Here is a 22,282-nt window from a genome sequence, read left to right on the forward strand (position 1 = left end):
GCTCACCTTAGGAACCTACCCGTACGCCTCCACTGTTACCTGGATGACATCCTCATCCTGCCTCCCTCCAGTCGCCAAGCAGAGAGGGACACCAGAGCTACTCTCTCTGCCCTCCAGGACCATGGGTTCCTCGTAAACTGGCAAAAGAGCCAACTGTCGCCATCTACCCGGATAACCCACTTGGGGTCCGTAATTGATATGGTTAAAGGAAAGGTCTTTCTTTCCTCGGAAAGGCTCCTTAGCATCCAGGAATCCGTCAAACATATCCGGTGATCAAAAAAGGTAACTCTATTAGAATTGTCCAAATTATTGGGTAAGATGGCCTCATGCATTCCATTGTTCCCTGGGCCCGTTTACACACCAGATCCCTACAGTGGTTCCTGCTCCCATTTCAAAGAGCCAGCAGAAGCAATTCAAAATCCACGGTCAAGGTACCTCCAAGGGTCTTCACGTCTCTCCTCTGGTGGACCAACCCCACCATCAACAAGGGTCATTACTTCAAGGAGCCCCAACGGCTCACCCTCACCACAGACGCCAGCCTGTCCGGATGGGGCGCTCACATCCACTCGCTCACGGCTCAGGGCAGATGGTCGGAGACAGAACGGGCATGCAGTATTAACTGGTTGGAACTTCACGCCATACACCTGGCCCTACGCAGCTTCCTCCCTCAGGTACGCGGGCGCCATGTCCTTATCCTCACAGACAACGTCACCGCCAAGGCTCACGTCAACAGACAGGGGGGCACACAGTCCATACGGTTGATGAGAGAAGCCGAGCACCTCTGCCGCTGGACGGAGCGCAATCTCCTCTCCCTCAAAGCAGAGCACATCTCAGGAGTTTCAAACACCCAAGCAGACTGGTTGAGCAGGGCCACGGTGGACCAGTCCGAATGGCGCCTCCACCCGTCTCTGTTCAAGGAGGCGACCACAATCTTCGGCCTACCGATAGTGGACCTCTTTGCATCCCCCCTCAACACACAACTCCCAAGATTTTTTTCGAGGTACCCCTCCCACGGGGCCGAGAATTACAACGGCCTACGTTGCCCCTGGCCCCCAGGGCTTCTATACGCATTCCCTCCACTAGCCCTAGTTCTCAGAGTCATCCAGAGACTGATCCACGAGAAAGCGGAACTGCTTCTGGTGTCCCCCTACTGGCCCAGGCGCCCATGGTTTGCGGACCTCCACAACCTATCGGTAGCCCCTCCCTGGAAAATCCCCCCAAACAGGATCTCCCTTTCTCAAGGGCTCCTTCTACATCTGGATCCCCAATGGCTCCAGTTAGCCGTCTGGAGGTTAAGCGGAACCGCCTAAGAAACGAGAAGTTCTCTGACCAGGTTATTGATACCATCTTAGCTGCCAGACGGCCCTCAACTACCCGAATCTACGATGCCACTTGGAATAGTTTCTGCAAGTGGTGTCATAAATCCCAGGTCAACCCACTTTCACCCTCCATCGCTTGGATTTTGGATTTCCTCCAAGAGGGTCTGAAGAAAGGGCTTTCCCCCAACACCTTGAGACGGCAGGTCGCAGCCCTCACAACTGTTATCGTTTTCAACAACATTGGTTCCCTTTCCCACCACCCTCGCATTAGGGCATTCCTCAGAGGAGCCACTAATTTGTGTCCCCCAACCGTTCACCGATATCCTACCTGGGATCTTAATAGGGTCCTTGTGTCCCTCACTAAACATCCCTTTGAGCCTCTCAGGGAATCCACCCTCCAGTTTTTAACATTCAAAATTGTGTTCCTGGTGGCCATAACATCGGCCCGTTGAATCTCGGAGATCGCAGCCTTGTCGGTGAGAAAGGACCTCTGCATCTTCCACGCCGACTGGGTGGTTCTCCGGCCCGATCCTATCTTCTTGTCCAAGGTCAACTCGGCCTTCCACAGGGCACAGGAACTCACTCTCCCAAACTTTTGCCCCAAACCCTCGCGAGAGAGGGAGACCCTTTGGCATACCCTGGATGTGAGACGTGCCCTCCACATCTACATTAAGCGCACCCAGCCCTTTAGGAGGTCCGAATCCCTATTCCTTTCCTTTCAACCCAAGACATTGGGCCACAAAGTATTCCCTTCAACCATCGGCCGCTGGATCAGAGCTACTATCTCTAGATCTTTCTTGTCACAGGCTCTGCCAGTACCCAGCGGAATAACAGCACATTCCACCAGAAGTGCGGCCACCTCGGCAGCTTGGGGCACCCAGGCCCCAATCACTGACATTTGCCGGGCTGCCACCTGGGCCTCCCCGTCTCCCTTCATTAGGCATTACAAGATCGACATATTTGCCTCAGCGGAGGCCTCGTTTGGCAGACGAGTCCTACAGCGGTTCCTCAAGGACCCGGAGAGGCTCCCGAACCAGACGGAGTCCCTCCCGTAGGACAGCCAAGCTTTGGTATGTCCCACTCTCTGGATGATCCGAGCAACTCTAAGGAGAATGGGCGTTGGTTCTTACCTGACACGCCATTTCTCTTCGAGCTGCGAGGATCATCCAGCCCCACCCTTATCTTTCACCATCTGGTGGGGGCTTGTTTCGGCCAATGAACCCTTAAGTCTAGTAAGATGAGAGTACGAATTTCTCTTCCCTCTCACCTTCACATAAACTGGGGAACGCTGTAATGGAGCCACGTGATGGAAGGAGCGTTCCTCAGTAATTAAGCTCAGCCTGCAACAACGCAGACTGAAGCACCTCCCACTCTCTGGATGATCCTCGCAGCTCGAAGAGAAATGGCGTGTCAGGTAAGAACCAACCCCCATTCTCTTCGCTGATGATGTAAAGCTGTTCAACACCACAGACAATACTGCTACCCTTCAAAAAGACCTTGACTATGTATCAGAATGGTCAAACAAATGGCAACTTCAAATCTCAACAAATAAATGCTCTGTCCTACATATTGGCAAAAAATAATAATCAGAAAATAAAATACAGGCTGAATAGTCAAGACCTTGCTGATGATCCAAACTCTGTCAAGGATCTTGGAGTACTCATTTCTAATGATCTAAGTGCTAGAGCCCACTGTAACTACATAGCCAAAAAGGCATTAAGAGTTTTTAACCTAATCTTATGTAGCTTTTTCTCTGGTAAATATTACACTACTAACTAGAGCATACAAAACATTTGCTAGACCAATACTTGAATACAGCTCATCAATCTGGAACCCACATTACATATCTGATATTAACACAGTTGAGAAAGTCCAGAAATATTTCACAAGAAGAGTTCTCCACTCCTCTACTAGTTGCAGAATACCTTATGCCACCAAACTTGAAATTCTAGACCTAGAAAACCTAGAACTACGCCGCCTTCAGTCCTATCTAAGTATAGTATATAAAATCATACATTGCAATGTCCTACCTGTCAATGAATACTTCAGCTTCAACCATAACAACACAAGAGCACACAATAGATACAAACTAAAGGTTAATCGCACTAAACTTGATTGCAGGAAATACGACTTCAGCAACAGAGTGGTCAATGTCTGGAATACTCTACCTGACTCTGTGGTTTCTTCCCCAAACCCCAAAAACTTTAACCTTAGACTGTCTACTATTGACCTCACCCCTTTCCTAAGAGGTCTGTAGGGGGCGTGCATAAGCGCACCAACGTGCCTACCGTCCCTGTCCTATTTTTTATTTTTTATTTTTTCTTAAATGTATCCATGTATTCATAACTATGTTTTTACTTATACCTATTGTCTTGTAAGCAATTGACAAACCAAAATAAATAAATAAAATAAAAATAAATAAACAACTAAATTTACCTCCAAGTATCTCTGCCCTTTTCTCCCTGCCGTTTCCCTCTTTTAATGCTTGGCCGGAATTTATCCAGCATTCTATTGATGTCTATTGTATTGCTGTTTGTCGCGCCGGAGAAATAGGAGCAATGCACAATTCGGTCATCTGTAGTCGCGCCCACTCGGCTTGGGCTACTGGCGGGTCAGCAGCCGTCAGGGTAGCAGCGGCGTCATCCAGGCTGCGGACCCGTGCGCTTCCTTTTCTTACCCCTCCCTGCCTACTCGCAATCCCTCGGGGGCCGCGCCTGAGAGGCGCTTCTGCATTGTCTTATAGCAAGCTACGTCTGATTTCTGCAATGATGAATGGCGATCCCAGTAACAAGGAACCTGATGATGCAAACGAGTCTCACGGTAAAGGCACTCGCTGCTTCCAGGCGCAGGCTGAGAGAGATGCGCCCCGCCGCTGGAGATGTGGCTCCTTGAAAGCGTCCTCCGAGGCAGCGGCAGAGGCAGCACTAGGATATTGGGCCGGTAGTTGCGGTGGACCGCGCCTTTTTTTTCTTGTTTCTTTTTGCCTGGAACCATTGGGTGTCCCGCCTTGGCCCAGCCGTAACGGCGCCGACACGGCCGATTTGCTGCTGTTTTCCCGGGCGGCAACTGTTGAGAGAAGAAAGCGGGGAGGAGGACGTGACCTACGGGGAGAGCCCCCTTTAGCGCGGGCGAGCAATTGAAAGGGGTTCCTCTCTTTTTGACATTATGAGTTTTGAGCCTTTGATCTGATTTAGACTAGCGTTGGCCCCCCATCGGTATCAAGCCGGCGTTGCCGCCCACCAGCCTCGAAAGCTTGCTGGCCGTGGGTTCGTTCCCAGCCCTCGTCACTTAGCTGTAAAGCAGAAAGGGAAGGTCTCTTGTTCCCCAGTTCAGGCTCCAGGCTGTACATTCTAGAGAAAGATCAGATTGCTTTACTTGGGGTTCTTTATCCGTTCTTTTTCAGGCATCTCTCAGTCGGTTGCGATGAAATTCCGATTTGTAACAAGAAATCCATTTGTTCTAGTGAGTTGAGATGCTGCTGTCCTGGATACAGCATCTCCTGCTTCTGCAGTCATGGTAACATTAAAAAAAAACAACCTATGGCATAGCTTGCTTTGGGAGTCTATACCATGGCTTAATTTAAGAAAATGTATTACACTAAATCCGTTAGTCCTCCAGTTATCTGTTATTGACCACCCTTCTGGAGTATGAATCAAAAAGAAGGGGTAGCTAATGAAAATAGCCATTTCTTGGTTGAGATAGTTGTATCAGCTAATATAGATATTGAAGTAAACCTTATTCAATTTGAAAATGGGAAGGAAGAGGAGGTATAGATGATGATAGTTATATTTGTTACCAAGTTGAATAAAGTTTCAACCTGGAATCACTCAAGAACCTAAATATGTTGAACCAAGAATCATGCTGGCTTGGGTCTGTAGAAATGGAAATTAAAGACATTGGAAGGCTTTTTGCTGGGCAGGTGGATGTAGGAATGCATTCAGAAGTGTCTGATGAGGATGAGTGAAAGAATTCAAGGAGGACTTCTATTCCAAGATTAATACTGGGCATTGCTTCTTTGATGGTTTACAATGCCTTATACTTATAGCATCACTCAGACATCACTAAGGCAATATAAATTTTATTCTTTTATTAATCTTGTATCAGAACAGTTTTACTTGTATGATCCTCAAGACAATATTGAAAATAAGTCATTTATTTCATAATTAGAGGTTTCTGTACTTGGGAGATATATATCCTTGTTTTCAAATTGCCAACCTAAAAGGGGGGGGGGGAGATTGTGTTTATAGCAACATAATCAATTTAGTATATTGAAATGATGAAATGAAATGTCCATGAAATGATCTATCTTTGTTTAGCTCTTGCATTGACAAATATAGATAACAGAAGACTCATATTGGTTCTTCCCAGAATGTAATAAGATTCTGCTTCAGAGTCAGGGGTGAATTCTTGCTGTTTTCTCAAAAGAGCATGAATTAGAAAATTGTGTAAATGCAACCTAGGAAGAGATTTTGTTGACAGCTGCTTGCTTCTTATTTTAGTGCAAGAGAGAAGGTAAGCCAGGATTTATAGGCAGATTTATGGATTACTTACATAGCTCTTACATCTCAATGGCTGAGCAATATAGATAGCAATAAGATTTTCTTTCTCTTGAGTTAGACTGCTAAAATCAAGAGCAGATCTATGTGCAAAAAGATAGGATAGGGTGAACAATGTTCCAATATTGAAAGCAAATGCTGAGCAGAACCAGCCCACCTTCATCCTTTGTCTCCCTACTTTTACTACTACTACTACTACTATTACTACTACTACTACTACTATATTATACCTGGCTTTGGTAGGTAGGCCATATGTTTCAATGCATATTTATAGTTCAAATTCATAAGGGATCTAAAAAAATAATTTTATTTTACAATTATTTTAAGTATAATTATTTAATACAATGATGATTAAAAAAAAGTCTAAACAACTAAAACCAGAGCAGGTCAGTTTATGACCCAACGTGGTAAGAATACAGAGAAAAGATTGTTTGATGAAAATGTAAGCTTATGTTCAATTCAATCTTTATTGATTAGCCCTTGGGCCATATCAAAGTACAGAATTCAAGAAACAAATTATTATTGAAATTTGATAAAACCAATTTAAAATGAAATTGGATAAAATACAATTTTAAATGAAATTAGAATAAAATATGATTTAAAATGATAATGGAATAAAATACAGTCTAAAATGAAATTAGAATAAAATACAATAATTTAAGATATAGATAAAATATGCTAAAATGTAAACTTATACATTAAATTAGGATTTAAACATGAACAGAAATCAGCCAAGAAATAAAATAAGAGGTAAGCCTACCAAACTGTAAAGAGGTACAGGTAGTCCTCAACTTACAACAGTTTGTTTAGTCAAGCATTCCCATGAATATGTGATCAAAGTTCAGATGCTTGGCAATTGGTTCATACTTATGACTGTTGCTGTGTTTCAAGGTCATGTGATCACCTTTTGCAACCTTCTGACAAGCATAGTCAATGGAGAAGCCAGGTTCACTTAACAACCAGGTTACTAACTTATCAACTGCAGTTATTATTCACTTAACAACTGTGGCAAGATAGGTCGTAAAATGGGCAAAACTCAATTAACAAGTATCTCACTTAACAGAAATTTTGGGCTCAATTTATTTATTTATTTATTTATTTATTTATTTATTTATTTATTTATTTATTTGATTTGCCAATTGTTTACAAGATAATAAGTATAAGTGTATACATAGTTGTGAATACATGAAATGGGTACATATAAGAAAAATAAAAGAATAAGAGAAACAATAGGACAGGGACGGTAGGCACGTTGGTGCGCTTATGCACGCCCCCTACAGACCTCTTAGGAAAGGGGTGAGGTCAATAGTAGACAGTCTAAGGTTAAAGTTTTTGGGGTTTGGGGAAGAAACTACAGATTCGGGTAGAGTATTCCAGACATTGACCACTCTATTGCTGAAGTCGTATTTCCTGCAATCAAGTTTGGTGCGGTTTACTTTGAGTTTGTATCTATTGTGTGCTCTTGTGTTGTTATGGTTGAAGCTGAAGTATTCATTGACAGGTAGGACATTGCAATGTATGATTTTATATACCATGCTTAAGTCAGACCGAAGGCGGCGTAATTCAAGATTTTCTAGTTTTAGAATTTCAAGTCTGGTGGCATAAGGTATTCTACAACGAGTAGAGGAGTGGAGAACTCTTCTTGTGAAATATTTCTGGACTTTCTCAATTGTGCTAATATCAGATACGTAATGTGGGTTCCAGACTGATGAACTGTATTCGAGTATTGGTCTAGCAAATGTTTTGTATGCTCTGGTTAGTAGTGTGATATTACCAGAGAAAAAGCTACGTAGGATTAGGTTAACAACTCTTAATGCCTTTTTGGCTATGTAGTTGCAGTGGGCTCTAGCACTTAGATCATTAGAGGTGAGTATTCCAAGGTCCTTTACAGAGCTTGGGTCATCAACAAGTTCTTGACTATTCAGCTTGTATTTTATTTTCTGATTTTTTTGCCAATATGTAAGATAGAGCATTTATTTGTTGAGATTTGAAGTTGCCATTTGTTTGACCATTCTGATACATAGTCAAGATCTTTTTGTAGGGTAGCAGTATTGTCTGTGGTATTGAACAGCTTTACATCATCAGCGAAGAGAACGCAATTGCTCTTAATATGATCACAGAGGTCGTTTATGTAGAGTATGAAGAGAGTTGGTCCTAGAACACTGCCTTGGGGGACACCACTATTGACAGGTACTGGATTTGATAGGACGCTCCCAATTTTGACCATTTGTTGTCTGTTTGCCAGGAATGCTTCTATCCAGTTATTCAGTTGTCCAGAGATAATAAAATTATGATTGTAAGTTGAGGACTACCTATATTTAAAAAATGAACTAGAGGTTCAGATCTGCCTCATTTTTTGTTTCACTGTGTTCTCCCCACCCCTTGTGTCACCTCCCTTTTTCCTTTCACAGAATGTGCTGCCTTTCCCCACCCCCAGTCATGTGACCATGACAGCTCTAAGAGAGCTGTCTCCATTCCTCACTTGCTTTTTCTCAAGACACAAAATTGTCTTGAAGCAGTTGAAACTGGCCTCACCAGCAAAAATGAGGACCATTTGAACTACTGCTTCAGTGGAACTCCAAGCAGAGCTCTTTTTTTCTGATTGCCCAGTGAGAATATATTTTGCAATATTGGAGAATATAAGTAACACAGTGTTCAATTGTCAGATTCTTGATACTTTCTGAATCTGGAGGTTTTGTTTGCTGATGTTTCATTATTGGGTAATATAATCAGTATTCTGAAGACGGGAAGTGAGGTTTGATGGCTATTTAAGGGAAGCATGTGTTGACTGGTAATTTAATGTGTAATGTAAGAATTACAAAATCACTGTGTAGAACAAATAGGCTGGAGTTGAGAATGATATCAGTGCTTCACATCTTCGTCCTTTTTTCTTAGAATGCCCTTTCTTGCTTCTTTGCATAGCATCTTTCCCTGGCAGGCTCTAATTTTATACACTCAAACTCCAAGAAACTTGTTTTCCTGGCCAACAAACATGCATGCACCCCTCGCTCATGCTGTCTTCATTCTCCTTGTTTCAGTTTTCTGTTTAAAGTTACCTCATCTCTGCATGTTTATTTCTTGAGACAAAAAGCTCCTGCGCTGAACTCTAACTTTACCTTTTTTTTTCTTATCTTTTTTACAGTTTATCTCTTTTTCCACCTTACTCCCTACTGTTTACACTATCCCATCTCCAAGAATAGTACACTGTATCCCCTTATGTCTACAACCAAAGCAATGTTCTGATTTTGATAAAGACCTTTTGCAACAAATTTCACCTCTGTCACAACCATGAAGTTGCATTACTTTTTGTTTTATCACATCTCAAAAACTGGATTTCCACTTCATTAAATGTACTGCTGTTTTTCTTGATACATGGAAAATCTACTTCCATATAGGAAAGTGGCAGATATATAACTTGATTCACAACTATGTTTATTTCTCTTAACAAATATTCAATGCTTACAAAATATCTCATGCCTTCTTTGTTATTAAAAAAATTCTTCCCATTGCCCCAACTTTAGTAAATATTTTGACAAGTCTAATATTTGTTGCAAATAATGTGCTTCTTTATCAATAATACTGTGTTATCTACAAACAAAATTACATGCATATTCAAATCCCCCAACCAACACTTTGCTGTCATCACAAGCATGCTATCTATATCCATAAACAAAATAACCAAGATAACATTTTGTATGTTCATCCTTAATTTACTGCCTACTCAGGGTTATACATTCACTAAGTGTATTCTTATTGTCACATATACATATGGTTTTTATTGCATTCAGCAGCCAACCTGCAACCCCTTACTCATGCAAAATGTTCCACAATTCAAGTTATTCATTTTATTATATGCTTTTCCTAAATCAATAAATTAATTCCTGAAGTCCTTCTAGTGTTCCTTCATCAAATGTATGTTTAATTTGATTCATTCTGTTCCCTTTTCTTTCCCTTTTTAAAAATCCTTTTCAGATTTCTTTCTTTGATCACTACTAAAGGAACAGCAAGTTATTTTCTAAGAATAAAAAAGATTTTTCTTACTTCTTGAAAGGGAGCTCAGTTAATTATTACAAGAAAGGCAGGAAAGCTGTGACACAAAACATTTTATGGGATCTACTATCCAATGAAAGGTTTTGTATGTGTATTACAAAGGCAGACATACTATTGGAGCTGAAATGAAGAAGGCGGGGGCGGGGGGGGGGCGCAATGTATTTTCCAAAGCACCAGAGGGCAATGGATGAAAACTGAACAAAGAGAGAAGCAACCTAAAACTAAGGAGAAACTTCCTGACATTGAGAACAATTAACCAGTGGAACTGCTTGTCTCCAGAAGTTCTGGGTGCTCAGTCATTGGAAGTTTTTAAGAAAAGACTGGACAGCCATTTCTCTGAAATGGTATGGGGCAGTGGTGGCTAATATTTTTGGGTTCCCGTGCCAAAAATTGCACGCACACTCGCATGTCAGCACCTAGGAGGCAATGTGTGCAGGCCCCTCCATGCCCCCTCCGCATGCATGTGCAACCTCCCGCACATGCATGCGGATCATGTGGATCATGTGCACATGCACATGTCCGTGCATGTGCACATGATCCCCCTGTGCACCATCCATCTCTGTGCATGTGCACGTGAGACCCCCATGTGCACCACATGTCTATGCACATGTGCGTGTGAGGCCCCCATGTGCATTGCGCATCTTTATGCATGCACACAAGGCCCCCACACGCATGCATGCCAGATACCCAACAATCAGCTGGTGGGTGGGCAGCATGCATGCATGTGCAGTGGGGCTCTTCCAGGCGACCTCTTGCATGCTGGCAGAAGTGTCTGCATGCCACTTCTGGCACGCGTGCCATAGGTTCGCCATCATGGGTATAGGGTTCCCTCCTCCCAAGGTCTCTTCTAAGTGTTATCTTGTTATTCTGACACCTTTCCCAGGACTCTACTCAGATTTTGACATCCTCTGTTTTCCTGCCTGAGCAGGGGGTTGGACTAGAAGACCTCAAAGTGCCTTTCAACTCTTTTCCTGAGCTAAATAGCTAAGAATTAAAGAGCTGCCTCTAAACATTCATGTTTTCAATAAGATTTTTAGAAACCTGCAGTTGAAAGTTCTTCATGTCTCTTTACCCTGAAGACCCAATTTCATTTGGAATGTAATCCCAAACTGATTGCCCTTTTAGCATTTCTCTTGATACTTCTCCAAAATGCACTCTCAAGAAGCCACATCTCCATATCTATCTATCTATCTATCTATCTATCTATCTATCTATCTATCTATCTATCTATCTATCATCGAGAAACTACAGTACTATTGGCATTAATAGTCTTTCCAAGGATGTGTACAATTCAGCTGTGCCTTTAGATTTAACCAAGTGCAGGGTTTTTATGAATCCAAAATGTCCTGCTGACTTAGAGTCATGGGTGTTCTTTAATACAGTGTCTCTCAAGCTTGAGAGCTCATATAATTTGACCCCAACCCAAGCCAGTCCATCACACATGGTGCAGTCATTTTTGTGAGTAGTAATTCATCAACTTTTAGTGCTTCTTTGAGCTTCTCACATAGTTCATTTGGAATCTCAGACTCCTCCCTCCCTTGAGCTCGCGTGGTTACCGGGGCTGCTAGCTGCTTCAAGGGGATAACAGGTCTGACCACTTCAGCTTTAATGCTGTTGTACTGGGGCAATCTAGACAAAGCATCCGCCATAAAATTCTTCCCCCAGGGAGATAACACAGTGAAATTGAAACAATTAAAGTGTTGAGCCAAACGGATTTGTTTAGGGGATATCCTCCTGCACAGAGTTTTCAGAATTTCCAGATTTTTATAGTCCATACCTCAAACAGCATCCTGCCCCTCCAGGAAATGCTGCCAAGTGAGTAGGACCCAACACACTGCATAAGCCTCCTTCTCCCATATCACCCATCTTTATTCAGTCTCTGTGAGTTTCTTAGAAGTATATGTGCATGGCTGTAGCAACCCCTGGGCATTCCTCTGCAATAACACTGCCCCCACAGCTACATCACTTGCATTGGTCTGAATTACAAATGGGGGCTCTGGGCCAGCGTGCTCCAGCACAGGATTTGTTGTGAACAGTAGTTTGAACTTTTCTTTCTTTTTTAAAAATAATTTTTATTAAAGTTTTACAAAATTAAAAAACACACACAAACCATGTTTATAATTCTAATTTTATTCTAAAAAATTTTAACTTTGGGGCACAACCACCACATATGAAAGAAGGTATCAGTTGTTGATTTACATTTCCAGCATGTTGGACTCAAATTTGGATATATCTTGGCCAATCTCGATGGTGCTAGATGCCAATGATAAAACATTTTGTAAAGATTTTCCCTATATGAGGTTGCCATTGTTAGTTTATAATTTCTCTTCCAAAGTCTTTCCCAATCCTCTAATTAAATGTTATATCCAAAATTTTTCATCCATGCAATCGTCTGTTTTACTACCTCCTCTTCTGTATCAAATTTTAGGACATAGTTGTAAATTTTGGATATACATTTTTCTTCTGGTCCTATAAAATTTTATCGAGCTGTTGGGGACTTAACTCTATACCAAATTCTTCCATATCTTTTTTTGTATTTTGTTTGCACCTGCAAGTAGGGCCACCAGTCTAACTTAATTCCTTCTTCCTTCAATTTTTGATTTGTTTTTAGGTTTCCCTGTTTTTTGTTTGTTTCCTAATCATTTTGGAAATATCCATAATATTTGGGTTAAACATTTCTTCCATGGTTGAAGCCAATTTGGTATCTTAATATAATGTTTTAGTTTAATTTTATGCCAGATTTCTATTAGCGTCTCACTAATTAAATGTTGCCTAACATGTGAGTACGTCTTTTGGTTTCTCTCCCATAGGATGGCAAGCCATCCAACCTGCAAGTCATGTCCTTCTAGCATTAATATTCTCTTATTGTTTAAAGATATCCAGTCTCTAATCCAGGTTAGTGTTGCCGCCTGTTGATACAACTCCCAATTTGAGAGTCCGAAACCACCTGTGTATCTATTATCCTGCAATAGTTTTAATCTAATTCTAGGTTTTTTTTCCTTCCCATATAAATTTTGTGACCATCTTATTTAGTACCCCATAGAATTTTTTATTTAGCTTTACTGGCACAGTCTGGCATATGTATAACCATTTGGGTAGCAAGTTCATCTTTATTGCAGCGATCCTTTCTACTAAGGAAAGCTGCAATTTCCCTCATATTTCCAAATCCTTCTTAATTTGATTCATTAACCTATCATAATTATCTTCTTTTAGGGACAAACATTTTGCTGGTAGCCAAATGCCCAAGTACTTAACTTTATTTGTAATTTGAAGTTCCATTTCTTTTTCTAACTTTTTTTTATGATCTAAGAAATTTTTAACTAACATTTTCGTTTTAGTTTTATTAATTTTAAGACCCACTACTCTACCATATTCCTCTATTTCGTTTAGCAATATTTTCCCAACCTCATTCGGACTCTACAAAAAAATACCATATCGCCAGCGAACGCCTGCATTTTATACTCTTCTTTTTTTATCTTAGTGCCTGTAATTTCTTATTTATTTCTAATTTGGTTTAATAAAACCTCTATTGCCAAGTATAAATATCAGAGGTGAAATTGGATATTCCTGTCTCACTCCTTTACCTATATGAAATTTTTCTGTGAAATTGCCATTGACCCTTACACTGGCTTTCTGGTTTGAATAAATTTCCTTTATCATTTTTACAAAATTTAGTCCAAATTTCATTTCTGTCATCTGATACAAAAAGAATTCCCAATTTAAATTGTCAAATGCTTTCTGCGCATCCAGAATAACCAGTGCTACTGGTTTCTCTGGATGAGCTTCGTAATATTCCAAAATATTCATTACTGTCCTGGTATTATTCCCGATTTGTCTTTTTGGGATGAAACCGTTTTGATCCGGATGTATTACCTCATTCAAAACTTTTTTCAATCTTTTTGCCATAATAGTTATTAGTATTTTATAGTCAGCATCTAGCAATGAGATTGGTCTGTAATTCTGAATTTGGGAGTGGTCCATACCTTCTTTCGGTATCAGTGATATGTATGTTTCTCCCAGAGGTGGTATTCAGCAGGTTCTGACCAGTTCTAGAGAACCGGTAATGGAAATTTTGAGTAGTTCAGAGAATTGGCAAATGCCATCTCTGACTGGAGATTTTACAATATCTTTCCCCTGCCATGCCCACCAAGCCATGCCCACAGAACCGGTAGTAAAAAAAATTGAATCCCACCACTGGTTTCTCTCCATGACTTTGGTAGTTTTGCTTTTAATAATGCTTCGTTGTACAATTCTAACAGCAGTGGTTGCATTGTTTCCCGCAAGGCTTTATAGAAATCTCCCGGAATCCCATCTGAACCTGGTGTTTTGTTGTTTTTCATTACTTAAAAAATCCCTCTCTATTTGATCCATTCTGTATAGATTTCCATAACATTCTTGTACAATACATTTTTTTTCCTCTGGAAGATTTTGGAGGATCCCATTTTTATCATATAATTGTTCCCCTTTCCTTTTTTAACTTATAAGCTAACCATCTTCCTGGCTTATTTGCTTGTTCAAAGAAGTTTGCCTAACCAATTTTAATTTTTTGGCATATTCCTCCTGATTTAACAAATTCAATTTATATTTAATTAAGTCCCTTTCTTTTTTAATTTCATCACTTTATGATTTTTCTTGTAGGGTTATTTCCATTTTTTTAATTCTTCCTGTAATTCATTTTGTTCTTTCCATTTCTCCTTGTTTCTTCTAGCTATATATGCTATCATAATCCCTCTTATATAAGCTTTTGCAGTATCCCATAAGTTCTGAAGGGTTGTATCTTGGTTCTTATTTACTTTAAGGAAAAATTCCATCTCTTTTCTAATTGTTTGTAAGTATTCTTTTTCTTTCAGTATTTGTGTATCTAACATCCATCTTCTATTTTTCTTTTTTTGTCCTTTCCAAATTATCTGTAAGGGGTTATGATCTGCACAAGTGTTAGTCTATATCTATATCTTTCATATTACTTTCTAATTCCTTATTTATCCAAGCCATATCTATTCAAGACCATGATCGATGGGGATTTGAGTAATAGGTGTATTTACTTTCTTTCCCTTTCAACTCTCCAACTATCTCTCAGATTCAATTCATCAGCCAAATCAAAAAATGTTTTTGGTAATGTTTTCTTTCTTTTCTTAATTTTTGGTACTTTTATAGTCCTTTATTATATCTGCTACTGCGTTGAAATATCCAATTAAACAAATATTCTCTTGTCCTAGTTCTACTATTTTTCATGTACTTTACTGTAAAATTATTTTTGGTTTTCTTTTCTTTTTTAAAGAATTTTAATTTTTTTGAAGACAAACATGCACGTACAAAACATAAAAACAAAACCATCTTCCATTTTATATACATACAGTGTGTCAGTTGGTTGCAAATCTTTTGTGCTATTCTTTTGTAGTTTTTTACTCAGTTTATATCAATTTTCACATTGTCAAACTAACATATGCTTATATATTTATCAGTTATAAATCATCCATGACTTCCATCATTTTATACGAGATATTCCAAATTTTATCTTAAAATTTATGTTATACTTTCAACCAATGGTTATATATGTCTATATTATGTCTTATATCAATCTATTCAATTTCTATCACAAAATTATCTAGTCTATTACATTACCATGTCTTTTTGTCCAACCATTGATAAAACAAATCCCATATCATATAAAATTGTTTATTTTCTTGTTCTCTAATTTCAAAGGTCAATTTACTCATTTCAGCACAGTCCATAATTTTCTTAATAACTTCCTCCTGCATAGGTATTTTATCATTTTTCAAATTCTTAGCAAATACAATCCTCGCCGCTGTTAATACATTTACAATCAAATATTTCAACTCTTTGTTGTATATTTCCAGTATAATTCCCAATAAAAAGATCTCTGGTTTAAAGTCTATATGTTGTTTTATCATTTTTTCCAACCATGTGTGGATTTTAGTCCAATATTTTTTTGCATCTGAACATGTCCACCACATATGGTAATATGAACCAGGTATCTGATGACATTTCCAACATTTATCCGATTTATTTTTAAACATTCTCGCAAGTCCGTCGAGGGTAAATGCCACCTGTAAAACATCTTATACAAATTTTCTTTATATGCAGTTGACATTGTCATTTTATAATTATGAGACCACAATTTTTGCCATTTTTCTAAATCAATCCCAGAACCAAAATTTTCCCCCAAGCAATCATCGTTTCTTTAACTTGTTCCTCCTCCAATTTAAATTCTAATAAGTGTCCATAAAGTTTTTAAATTAACTTTTCATCAGTTCCCATCAAAATCTTATCTAAATCAGTCAACATCATAAATACCTTCTGCATCCATCTTTTTCAAATCTAGATTATATTTGCAAATATGAAAACCAATTCATTTTTACACCTTGTTCTTCCAACGCTTGCATAGTTTTAAGTTCACCCTTTTCATTCAATATCTCACCATATCTGTTTGTTCCTTTTTATATATTATTGGATAAGAAAAAGCTTCAATAGTAGATATCCATAATGGAATTTCTAAATAATATTGTCTTTTTATCTTCTCCCAATTCAAGAACAATGTATGTAGTGTCTTCTAAAATACCCCTGTGTTTTAGTTCCCTTATACCAAAGAAAGGCATGCCATCCCAACAGCAAGTCATGCCCTTCTAAAGTCAATAGTCTATTGTTCCTTAATGTTATCCATTCCTTTGCCCACATCAAATTTGTCGCCTGGTAGTACAACTCCCAATTAGGCAAGACAAACCCTCCTCTTATTCTTGCATCTTGTAACAGTTTTAATTTTATTCTTGCTTTTTTGCCCTGCCAAATATATTTCAGCACAATTCTATTTAGGTCTTCAAAAAACTCTTTCCCTAGTCGGATTGGAATTGTCTGGAATAAATATAGAATTCTAGGCAATATATTCATCTTAATTGTAGATATTCTCCCAATCAATGATAATTGTAAGTTTTCCCATTTTTTCAAGTCTGTCGCAATCTGCTGCTTGAGTTTAAAATAATTATCTTCCTTCAGTGTGCTACATCTTGGTGTGATATATATCCCAAAATACTTAACCTTGTTATGACCTGTATTTCTAAAACTTCTTCCAACTCTTTCTTTCATCTTACTAACATATTCTTTGTTAATATCTTTGTTTTATCTTTGTTTATTTTCAAACCTGCTACTTTTCCATATTCTTCTATTTTTTTCTATTAATTTAGGTGCTGTTTCCAATGGGTCTTCTAATATAAATACCAGGTCATCTGCAAAAGTTTGCAATTTATACTCTTCCTTTTTAATTTTCATTCCTTTTATTTCTTTGTCTTCTCTAATATTTCTATTCAACACTTCCAATGTTAACACAAACAGCAGAAGCGACAGTGGACAACCTTGCCTTGTTCCTTTTCTTTTATCTATAGATTCTCTTAGTTCTCCATTTACTATAACCTTTGCAGTTTGTTCATAGTATATCGTTTCAATGGCTTGAATGAATTTTTTACCAAAGCCCATTTGTTCCAATTGCAATAACATAAATCGCCAACTCACATTGTCAAAGGCTTTTTGTGTGTCTAAAAACATCAAAGCCATTTGCTTCTCAGGATGTGCCTCATAGTATTCCAGAGTATCCAAAATAATTCTCACATTGCCTTTGATTTGTGTCTTTGGCAGGAATCCATTTTGATCAATATGGATAAAATTATTCAAATATCTTTTTAGTCTTTCTGCCAAAGTTGAAGCAAAAATTTTATAGTCTGAATTTAATAGGGATATAGGTCTGTAGTTTTTAACTTGCTGCAGGTCTGTATCCTCCTTCCATATAAGTGTAATATATGCTTCTGTCCATGTTTTGGGTATTCTTTTCTTTAACATAACTTCATTCATAACTTCTAATAGGTGAAAATTTAATATTTCTGGAAAGTCTTGTAAAATTCCGCTGGTAAGCCATCTGGACCTGGTGCTTTTCCAACATTCTGTTTTTTTAAGGCTTCTATTAATTCCATCATTGTTATATTCCCTTCTAGCATTATTTCAGTATCTTTAGGTATCTGAGGTAAATTCGCTTTCTGTAAGTATTGCTTAACCTTTTTTTTCTTTTCCTCGTTTCCATAGCAAACATGTCCTTCTTCATTTATTCATTGGCTAATCCTTCTTGACTCTCTCTCCTTTCTCAATTTATAAGCTAGCCATCTGCCTGGTTTGTTTGCATCTTCAAAATAATTCTGTTTAGCATTTTTAATTTTTTGTGCTAGTTTCTCTTTTTCCATGTCCCATTTTATGTTTAATTATATCCATTTTGTTTTTAATGTCTTTTTTGTGGGGATCTCTGTAAATCTTTTTCCAACTTTTTATAATCATCCTCCAATATTTTGAAAGTATTTTTCTGTTTTATATTTCTTTTCCTTGTATAGTCTATTATCAAGCCTCTTGTGTAGGCCTTCATCATGTCCCAGAGGTTCTGTAGAGATGTATCCTCTTTTCTATTTTCTTTTAAAAAGAAAGAATTGGTCCTCTTCGTTATCCCAGGAGCAGGGATATAACCCATCTTGAATATAATATTGAATTCTGATTTAACTGTATAATATTTTCATACTCAAAATATTATCACTGAGGTACGGCTCAATTGTTGTTCTCTTTGTCTACATAATCATATATCTCCATAGATAGATAGATAGATAGATAGATAGATAGATAGATAGATAGATAGATAGATAGATAGATAGAAGAACAACAACAACAAAATTACACTAAAAGGGGTAAGTAATATTGATCAGGGACACCGTCTTTGCATAGATCGGGCCCTGGGCATGCCAACCGCCTCATATTGATCTCTAACCTACTAAGTTACATTTAAGTCATTGCAATGGCAGATGGTAATACTTCTAGAGGATCTTCTTTGAAGGCAAAACCCAAAACCCACCACTTGCGCAAGCAGGCTAAGGAGACCTCCAAAGTGGCCCAGAGGGACGCCCTAAGGTGCCACAAGGCCCTGCAAAAAGAAATTGATAGGAGATCTAAGGAAGCACTCAAGGTGCCTCAGGTTCCTCCATCCTCCAGTCCCTCTACCTCTGCTCAACCTCCCCCTCCCCCAGATGTTTCCTTCTCATCCAGGCGCAGCTTGCCATCTCAGGAACAACAGGCTTAGGTTCCTGAAACATTGGCCAGAAGGGCTCCAGAAGCCACCTTCACCCCAACTGCTGCTGGTCTCCGCCAAGAGGAGTCTCTCATCGAGAGGCTATTGATATTGAGGAAGCTGGTGCTGTTGTCTTTCTGTTCATCTTGTAGTGCTTACCTATAGAGAGGGAGAAAGGAAAAAGAAAAAAGGAAGAAAAAAAGGAGTACAGGCAGGCAATTGCCACTCCAAAAAAAGAAAAAGGGAAAAAGAAAAATCTTCAGGCACTTATGTATCCTAATCCAATTGTTTCACTTAATAAAAGAGAGAAAAGGAAGAAGGTTAAAAAAAAAAAAGAAGTAAAAGATTTACATTCTGGTTTCTGGAATAGAAGGTTAAAATCCAAATAAAAAAATCCAACTGGGGGGGGGGGAGTAAAAAGGGAGATGGAAAATAACCTAAAGTTAAGCCAGCCACTGCCACTGAGTATCCAAGGCTCTTTAATAAATCAACTCAATGTTTCTAGCTCCAGTATTTTCAAGGTCACTTCAATCTTCTTTCTTTCAACTTCTGCTCGAAGCTCTAATTATTTAGTTTCACAGATGGGCACCTGTATAAACAATCTGCCATGCTCATCCCACTATCTTTTCCAGTGCAAAGCTCAGAGTCCTTGAGTATAGCACAAGTACATAAACAAACTGAGAAAAGAAACAATATGTCCAAGCCTCTAGATGGCAGTGCTACTTTTTCCCCCTTCACTTTCACTCCCCCCCCATGTATTTAATACCAAAAGCAAAAAAAAGAAAAAAAGAAAATGGAATCCTTCCTTTTTTTGAAAAAAAATAAAAAATAAAACTCAAATCCAAAAGAAGAGTCTTAATCAAACAGACTTTCAAAAAATTGTTTTTTAAAAAAAGATAAAGATGGAAAATTTAAAAGAGACCAGTCCAGTTTAAAATTCAGTAACTTTACCAAATTCAAAGTTCCAATAAAAAGGGAAAAGGAAAAAACTTTCACTTTAAATAGCTTAATTTAGCCGCTTAAACTCTTTTCTCTTCACTTTTAATTTCACTTTAAATCTTTCAGGATGTTCTCTTCAAGCAATAAAAAGTAAAAGTTCATCTCACCAAACTGACACACTTTCCTTCAATCTCTTCCATTCCGGAGTGGACCCAGCCTCAGCAGCTTGAATGGCTGCAATGTCCTTGGGATCAACAGGACATGCCCTAGTTAATCACCGTCTCTATGGGACAGTTTAGGTCCTTTGAGACGGTCCAGCAGTGAAGATATCGACGACGATCTTGGAGAATCAAGATCGCACGTCGTACCGTCGCGATGCCAGCTCCGCCCTCCCCTTTTTGGTTTTCATTGGGGGCATATATTACCACTAATAGTACTCTTTTTTGTTGAATCTCAATTTCTATCATTAATATTCTTCCATTTGGGTCTGAGTATATTTGTGTTGCATTTATACACTGCAATTCTTTTTTTTTTTCTGGTCTGCCAATGAGATAAATAATTTTCCTAATTTTGGTTGTTCTAGGTAATTCCTATGTTGACTTTTAATGTGCATTTCCTGTAAGCATATTATATCAGCATTTTGTTTCTGGAGATTATTAAATATCTGATTCCATTTAATTGGTGAATTCAGTCCGTTAATATTTATGGACAGCAACTTTATTTCCTCTTCCGTTTTACTGTTTATATTGTTGTCTTGGTCTTCTATTTGTTCCATTTAACATCTGTGCTCTTGTTCTGATCCCCTCTTCTTTGCTCTGTTCTTTTTTGTCTTTGTTTCTCTCTTCCTGTTCCGAGTCCTTTTCAATCACTTGCTGTTCCTCCTGGCTTCTAGTTTCTAGCTCTCCTTTGCTACCCAATTCTTCTTCTATAATCATCAGTTCATCATAGAAATCTTGCACCTTCCTTAGAGTGTCTATTCTAAGTTTCTTTTCTCACCAGGTTATGAGCATGCCTTGGGGGATAAGCCATCTATATGTTATATTATGCTTTATTAGACATGTAAGAAAATGGTAATCCCCCCTTTGTTCTCTAATTATTCTGGGGATCTGTTTTAGTGTCTGTATTTCTTTACCCTTATAAATTATAGTTTCATCTCTCATTGCCTTGTATACTTTGTCTCTTACTGTTTTTTTGGTGAACTGGATATGTATTTCCTTTGGCAACTTATTTCATTTGGCATAATTGGTGTACAATTACACAAATATTTCTTTTTCCAATCTTTCAGTTACTCCCTTCTTTTAATATTTAATATTATAATCCAAGCTATTTTCTATATTATTTGTTTATATCACAACCTTATATCCACTTTAAATAATATAGTTTGATTAAATTGTATCACAATCTTATATCTACTTTGAATAATATACTGTCGTTATCTTATAAATAGTTACAAAAATATTAAATATTTGTTAAATACTCTATATTATTTGCTAAATATTAATAGGTTCAAACAACTTAAACAATTCTCTATAAATTCTAACAGTAGTGTGGTTTCTTATACATTAACATATATACTCTAAATGTTTTTAATTTTCTTTAATCTAAATATTTTCAACCAAGTCCTATTATCAAAGTTCTATTTTCAGAAACAAGAATTTCTATTTCCCTCTATCATATACTTTCAGATTTTATATTCTAAATAACCATTACAGTCTTAAGCACTATCAAATAAACAATATGAACATAGGCATTAAATCAAATATTTAACTTTACATTGAGTTTGTTTATCACCTTCCTTTGTTACTTATACAATGTTGCCTTCTCTTTTGTTGTTAAACTCTCCCGTCATCTGTTGCATCAGCCATTCCTTATTGTAGCACTAGGGTTACTTTCTCCTCCATTTCAAATGTTAAATAATATATGCAAATAGTCCTTTTCAACTTCCTTTCTGTTAAAACCAATTCCTTTCCATTAACTCCGTCCTGTGAAAAATTCTCTGCACTTCACTTTCCTTCTTCACTTTCCTTTCCTTCTTTCTTCTTCCCTCCTGCCGTTCCGCTGGATACCTTCCTTCAAAATGCTTAGTCACTTAGTCATTTAGCCTTTGTACCTTCCAAACAAATCCCTTCCTCCAACTCCAATTCCAAATCCTCTATCCTTCTCTGTTCAATCCACTTTCTTCACAAATACTTTCACTTACTTTTACTCTCTCCACATCTCTTTTCTCCATCCAAATCTTGCCGGCTGCACTCCTCTTCCCTTGCAATCTGCTCTCACCGCCTTCTAGCCACTATCCTTTGAGACCTTCC

General features: G+C 38.3%; 1 protein-coding gene across 4 annotated transcripts in view; it reads left to right on the top strand.

Moving 5' to 3' along the window:
- Window positions 1–3,959: 3,959 nt before the first annotated feature.
- The window catches only part of SLC44A2 (solute carrier family 44 member 2 (CTL2 blood group)), a 222,631-nt gene continuing 204,308 nt past the window's right edge, over window positions 3,960–22,282 (top strand). For 3 of the 4 annotated variants that reach the window (XR_015747901.1, XM_087957087.1, XM_087957086.1), the window contains exon 1: window positions 3,960–4,139. Coding sequence is in view for 3 of the 4 variants with exons in the window: in XM_087957087.1 (XP_087813213.1) it covers window positions 4,085–4,139 (55 nt within the window). In the remaining variant the exon portion in view is untranslated. The remainder of the gene's footprint in view (window positions 4,140–22,282) is intronic. The other variant, XM_087957088.1, reaches the window with a different exon arrangement.

Source organism: Notechis scutatus, chromosome 2 (assembly GCF_049901735.1).
Source record: "Notechis scutatus isolate UNSWTSFEM ecotype Mainland chromosome 2, rNotScu1.2, whole genome shotgun sequence".
In the NCBI taxonomy this organism is placed as follows: domain Eukaryota; kingdom Metazoa; phylum Chordata; class Lepidosauria; order Squamata; family Elapidae; genus Notechis; species Notechis scutatus.